Source organism: Ricinus communis, chromosome 5, assembly GCF_019578655.1.
Source record: "Ricinus communis isolate WT05 ecotype wild-type chromosome 5, ASM1957865v1, whole genome shotgun sequence".
Lineage (NCBI taxonomy): Eukaryota > Viridiplantae > Streptophyta > Magnoliopsida > Malpighiales > Euphorbiaceae > Ricinus > Ricinus communis.
In genome coordinates, this window is record NC_063260.1 from 25415915 (window position 1) to 25422954 (window position 7040).

At 35.9% G+C, this 7040-nt stretch overlaps 1 protein-coding gene across 2 annotated transcripts; it reads left to right on the forward strand.

Annotated features, from left to right (window-relative positions):
- Nucleotides 1–2479: 2479 nt before the first annotated feature.
- Nucleotides 2480–7040, forward strand: LOC8287387 (UDP-N-acetylmuramoyl-L-alanyl-D-glutamate--2,6-diaminopimelate ligase MurE homolog, chloroplastic). 2 transcript variants are annotated; one of them, XM_015715129.3, is made up of 6 exons: nt 2483–4468; nt 5086–5202; nt 5287–5462; nt 5862–6007; nt 6427–6613; nt 6705–7040. In XM_015715129.3, exons 1-5 carry the CDS (start codon nt 2593–2595, stop codon nt 6443–6445), a joined length of 2334 nt encoding a protein of 777 aa, XP_015570615.1. In that variant the 5' UTR covers nt 2483–2592; the 3' UTR covers nt 6446–6613; nt 6705–7040. The 2 variants fall into 2 exon arrangements, with proteins under 2 accessions (XP_048230530.1, XP_015570615.1); XM_048374573.1 differs by lacking the exons at nt 5862–6007; nt 6427–6613; nt 6705–7040 and having other exon boundaries at nt 2480–4512; nt 5287–5427.

Below are 7040 nucleotides of genomic sequence, written 5' to 3' on the forward strand. Positions count from 1 at the left end.
TTGGCAATTCAAAAAGGGCGCAAAAAGAAAAATTGAAAAGGGTCCTGCTTGGTACCTCAAAAGAATTGATAATCCTGATGTAAATCAATTAAGCGAGCTTGTGTATAGCAAGGGCAACTCTCATTTTTCATATTTCCAAGTTCCGACCCAACAAAGAAAAACAATGAGGGATTTCAATTTCATATTACTGTGTATTTTAATTGCTTTTGTCAATTGGTATCCAAAACAATAAATTATTGCATGTGGTAGCTGTACATGATCCTGAAAATTAGTCTATGGTCAATATCTGTGACCCACAAACAACCTCTCCATATTCCCTCTCCAAAATTGCACATTTAAATGACTATTTATTTATTTATTATTACTTTGATAATCCAAATATATATATATATAGATATTGCACCTAAAGGTATCTTGGTCAATTATAGTGTCTTTGGTTGTCCTCTATTCCATCCAAAATTGTCCCAGAAACGCTTGCCCAGCTCCAAAATAGGACACAATCTAGCAAAATAACGCAATTAATTAAAAGAAATTTACAACTAAAATATGGGTCAAACACCCTTCATTAAACCTTTCCAAATGGAACATAATTGCCAAACCCTTGTGCGTCCACATCTAGTGCAGTTGGCCTTGGGATGCTTCGGTTGGACTGAACCAATTAACAAAACTTCCATGGACCACAATGGAACCCCTTAACAACTTTTCTTTCCCATAATATTTAGTGGGTATTATTGTTTAGCCAAGCAATGTTTCAAGAAATAAGAGGCTGCTTCTTTAGCCAACATGTCCTAAAATCGAAGTAAATACAAAAACAAAGTTCATATGATCATGTCAACGTTGGCAGTAATGATAATGATAATAGACCAACCAACTAGTCGAAACAAAATTTGTAAAACTACTATCTTCATTTTGTGTTTCAAGTGTGGCCATTTTTTCTTTGTACGCGAAGGCATAGTTGGCGGGTGTTCTTTTGCTTACACTATGCATGACAATTAGGAGAGAGGATGGAAAGTATTTTAATGGGAAGGAAAGGAATTGAGAAGAGGTGAACTCTTTTCTGTAATAAATTATTATTGAAGGGAAGAAAATTAATTAGGTTTTGATTTTTTTATTAAAATTCTATAATAGAAATAACTAAATTTTAAAGATGTTTTATGAGTCCAAATTAAAATGTAATTAATTTCAATTTTTACAAGAACAATCAAAAGAATCATTTCCTTTCCATTTTCCTTTCTTTCTGAGAAATCTTAGTAGCCAAACATGATTAGAATTAAAATTCCTTTTATTTCCTTCCTTTTTCCTTCTCTTTCGATTACTCTTTATCTATGCAGTAAAGCTTCAAGAATAAGTGGTTGCATGGGGACACAAATAATGTTAAGGTTTATATGCTAATGTCAATGATGATGATCTAATGATAATGACAAATAATAATAATAAATCAACCCACTAGCCGAGAAATCTGTAGATTGATTTCGACCCTTTTGAAATAAATGCTCCTAATTTGATTGTGGTTTGTGTCCGATGACAATTTATACACGAAGACTTGGTTAAGCCTACGAAATTATGAATGATTTATGTTGAAAACAGTGGGCACATGCCAGCATTACAATAAGCAACAATGGGCCGTCTCTGCTGTCTTCTTGTTTCTCTTCCTTTTTGGTGCACGGGTCTTCCTCCTCCGGCCATTCTACAGCCCCTCACTTCCTCACCCCTGCTTCTTGCGATCTTTGCTACCTTTCATATACTCAATTTTCTTAAGACACATACCTTTTTTCCCAACTACTTTTGTGTAGGGTAGTTTACCAAATTAAATTTTCCCACATAAATTACAAATGCTTATTTGATTAGTCAAACATTATTTTAAAATTAGAATAGTGGAACTACCAAGTCTCTCCTTCATCTTCATAAATGAATTTCTTATTTTCATTAAAATCATTTATAAAATACTATTATTAATGTCAGCCATAAATAGAATTTGATTCTCATTTCTAATTCTGATAAAAAAATGCTTAAAAGGACCTCTGCTCATAACTTTTTTATTTTATTATTTTGATAAATAAACGGACCTATAATTAGTGTCATGTTAATTTTGATCTAATGATCTTCCATCCTTCATCTAGCATACATGAATATATATCTCCTGGTTTGAGCTACCTCGAAATATTAACATGGAAATTGAAAGTATATTTTTTTTGGATAGAAGGAATATAATAATATGTAAGTGGATTATCTTTATACTATTATGTGTTTATGCTAATAAAATATTGTTGTTAAGAAATAATTTTATTTAAAAATAAAATTTAAACAATAGCATTGTTTAGTATTATTTTAAAAAAAATTCCCAGTTCTGATTGAAAAGGAAATATCTTATCTCCTATAATTAGAAAAATGAAAAATCCTTTGAAATCTTCTTTTGGAAACAATTAACCATAAAACCAGAATGTTACCACCAAAATAATAAAATTTCGTTTTTAACCTTTTGAACGACATCGTTTGGGTATTGAAGCCAAAACCCCTATCCCCTTCGTCATCTCCAACACGAACGCTAAACCCCCCATCTCCGCACTCTATTCTCTGCAACTTTCTCCATTAATGGCTTTCACTTTCACTTCACAACTACACACTCTCTCTTCCCACCTCAATTTTATCTCTCTAAAAAGGCAGTTTACTATAAAACCTGTTCATTCTCTTTCCCGCCCTCCATTTCCATCACTCCGTCACCAACAAAACCCACTTCTTGCTGTGGGTCAAGACGGGAACTTTTACCCGAACCCATCTGCAGATGACCCGCCCGAAGCCCCGGAGGATTCAGCTCATGGATTTTCAAAGTTTGACCAAATACATATCCAGGCTGCACGTGCTCGGAAAATTCAGGAAGAGGACTTTAAAAAGCATCAATCAACTTATCTTAATGCCATTGCTGGGAGTGAAATTGAAGACCCATCTGTAAGTTCTTCTTCTACTTCTGGGGATGATTTGTTTGGTGAAATTGATAAAGCTATTGCTTTAAAAAGAGAAGAGTTTATAAAGCAAGGACTTTTAAAACCAACTGTTAGAAATAAAGGAAATGAAGATGTTGTTAGTGAGGGAATTGAGGAGTTAGAGCCTGAAGAAGTTGTTGATTTAGATGAGATAAATGAGTTACAAGGGCTTAGAGTTGTAGACGCTGAGTCTGATTCTTCTGATGATAATTCTAGTGGGTTTGATGTGGATTTTAGTAAAAAAGGTGATCTTGGGTTGTCACGGGATCCGTCTTTTGATTTGGATTTTGATAGTTATGGCAAAGGGAAGACTGTTATTGTGGAACCCAAGTTTAGAATGAGTTTGGCTGAGCTTTTGGATGAGAGTAAAGTGGTGCCAGTTTCAGTTGCTGGAGATTTGGAGGTGGAGATTACTGGGATACAGCATGATTCGAGAATGGTGAATGCTGGTGATTTGTTTGTCTGTTGTGTTGGGAGGAGAACAGATGGACATTTGTATTTGAGTGAGGCTGATAAGAGAGGAGCTGTTGCAGTTGTAGCTAGTAAGGAGATTGATATAGAAGAGACGTTGGGGTGCAAAGCTTTGGTTATTGTGGAGGATACTAATGCTGTTTTGCCTGCATTATCTGCAGCTTTTTATAAGTATCCTTCGAAAAACATGGCTGTGATTGGTATAAGTGGGACGAATGGCAAAACCACCACAGCATATTTGATTAAGGGAATGTATGAGGCAATGGGATTGAGGACTGGTATGTTCAGTACAGTTGCATACTATGTACATGGAGATAATAAGTTGGAATCACCTAACACTACACCAGATGCTGTCTTGGTTCAGAATTTGATGGCTAAGATGCTACATAATGGGACTGAAGCTGTTGTGATGGAGGCATCTTCTCATGGATTGGCTTCAGGGAGGTGTGATGAGGTTGATTTTGATATTGCAGTATTTACCAATTTAACAGGTGATCACTTAGATTCTTTCCATGGGACTGAGGAGGAGTATAGGGATGCGAAAGCTAAGTTGTTTGCTAGGATGGTGGATCCAGAAAGGCATAGGAAAATTGTCAACATTGATGATTCCAATGCATCTTTCTTCATTGCACAAGGCAATCCAGATGTGCCTGTTGTGACCTTTGCTATAGAGAATAAAAGTGCAGATGTTCATCCCTTGAAGTTTGAGCTCTCATTGTTTGAGACACAGGTTTTGGTTAATACACCACATGGTATCTTAGAGATTTCATCTGGATTGCTTGGGAGGCATAATATCTATAATATTCTAGCTGCTGTAGCTGTTGGAATTGCAGTTGGGGCACCATTAGAGGACATTGTCAGAGGGATTGAAGAAGTTGATGCAGTACCTGGTAGGTGTGAATTAATAGATGAGGAGCAGGCATTTGGGGTGATAGTGGATTATGCTCATACTCCTGATGGCCTATCTATACTACTTGATTCAGTAAGAGAGCTCAAGCCTAAGAGGATTATCACTGGTATGCGTAGTTCTTCCTCATACCTTCTACAACTTCATACTCGCGTAAGATGCTACAATTCCTCTGAGCTTATGAAAAAAATGACTTGTAGAATTTCTTTTTTTTCTTTTACAATCTTGGACTATTGCTGACGGGAAGTAATAATCTTTCGATTGATTATTATATAGAAAACTTCGTCATATAGAAAGATGCTGAATTTTGTTGCAATAGTCGGTATCAGCTTTTGCAGTCTGTACTGTTAGCATACATGAGATAAGTTCTTTTAACATCATACTGCTCTTTGTTAGAACTTATAAATATTGAAATTTTCACCAAAGGACTACAGTTATGAGTATAATCAAAAGTTTTGATGGGTCCTAAAAGCTACAAATGTTATTGATGATCAAAAGATTCTACTATGCATATTACTCCTTTAACTGGACATCCTTCAGGTTTATTTATTTATTTATTCTTTTTGAGTTAATAAGTAGGCATTATGTTCTCATTCCCTTTTTTTTTGAGAATATTGCCATTCATCTTTATAATTGTACCAGTGTTAAGTGCTGTGCCATGGATAAGTTTTTTGAGGGAATGCAATCATAAATATTTTTCTAACCAGCGTCATTCCTTCTATAAAGTTATTGGTTGTGCTGGTGAGGGTGATAGAGGCAAGAGACCAATGATGACAAAAGTTGCAACAGATAAAAGTGAGGTGACAATGCTGACATCTGACAATCCAAAGAATGAAGATCCATGTATGTCTTTTGGACCATATTGCATAATTAAAATGTCATTGTTGTCGAGCCTGGTTCTAATTTTTCTTTTTTTATCTTGGTCAGTGGACATCTTGGATGACATGCTGGCCGGTGTGGGTTGGTCGATGCAGGATTATTTGAAATATGGGGAGAATGATTATTATCCACCTCTTCCTAATGGTCATCGACTTTTTCTGCATGATATTAGACGAGTGGCTGTACGCTGTGCTGTTGCCATGGGAGAAGAAGGTGATATGGTTGTAAGTATTTAAGTCCATTTGGCTACCCTTTTTATAACAGCTATGCTCCAATTTGAGAACTCAGATCTACTCCGGAGTTGTAATCTGGTACAGCAATCATTCCTCATCACCTGTCTACCTCAAACAGACTGGCTGAGAATATAGCATGTAAACATATAAGTTATGCTACATACCCTGCATGCTACTAATATACCACCACAGTGTTACATTATTTTTGGTGCAACATAAACACTTTGTGCTAAACATTCATGGGTGGCTATGGATTATTATGACTAGAATAATGCCAAGTTAGGTGAGATAAATAAAGTTCTACACAATTTTGGTTAACTACCTTAATAATTAATAGCATAAATGTCACCATGCTCGCTTGTTCTCTTTGAATTTATTCTTGCATTGCAGGTCATTGCTGGTAAAGGCCATGAGACATACCAAATTGAAGGTGACAAAAAAGAGTTCTTTGATGACCGGGAGGAGTGCAGGGAAGCTCTGCAATATGTTGATGAGCTTCACCAAGCTGGGATAGACACAAGTGAATTTCCATGGCGGTATGTTAACTCATTTTTCTTCAACATATAAAATCAGACTCTGTATTGGCATCAATTTTGGAATTTTCTCAAGGACTGTTTGAGAAATCTTGATTTGCACTAGTAACTTGTGTAAAATATGCTAATACTTTGGACTCACTAGGAAGAGGGAAATTGAAGTAGCATGGTAATAATATTAACACACAGAATTTGAGATTTATGGATTTGTATGTCTAGTTTCAGTGATGCTTCTCTGACGGCTTTGTTTGGGAGCCTGGTTCTGACTTAAAAAAACTTTTTCAACCTTTACTTGCCTAAATGCAAAAGCTTCAAAAAAAGTGAAGAAAAAAACAAAATGGAAAAATAGAGCGACTCTCTTAATATTTATTCATCTGATTGTGATTCAGAGTTTATTCTTTGTCTTGCCTCTGCTGCTCCAGGTTACCAGAAAGTCATTGATTTAGTTAAGAACTCAATAGTCTAAGATATGGGGAGATTATACAATCTGGCCGCCACTGAGCACTGCTGGATTCTGCTGCTTGTATGCGAGCGGAATCTGTTTAGTTTCTGGGCTTTGTGGCTCTGGTGAAGGCAATTCATGAAGAGTCCTTCTATATTAGGTGGATGGTAAGACATCCACAATCCATTAAGTTTTAAATTTCTGAACACTTAATTTTTTTTCATTTTTATTAGTATTTTAAATCTTTTCTTGCTGCAGGTTCTTGGATCTTTCGGCCTTTAAAATTATGGTGTCCTCTACAAATGAAGCTCCACGATATGATCTCCCAGGGGAATCCACCATCCAATTTTGTAAGCAGATGTAATATGGAACCTAGTGAATGTGCATATAGCTGGTTGTATCTCCTCCCAGTCCCACCAATGTACAACCTCTTCAGCGTTTAATTACATTGAGCAAATCAAGTTGTATAGAGTGTTTTCTGAGTTCCTATGCATCAATATGATGCATTTGGTCTGTATTCTCACCTTCTTGTAGCTGACACTGACAGAACAAATTCAGTGTTCTAATATGTGATTGTTCAGCTTAGCATAAGCA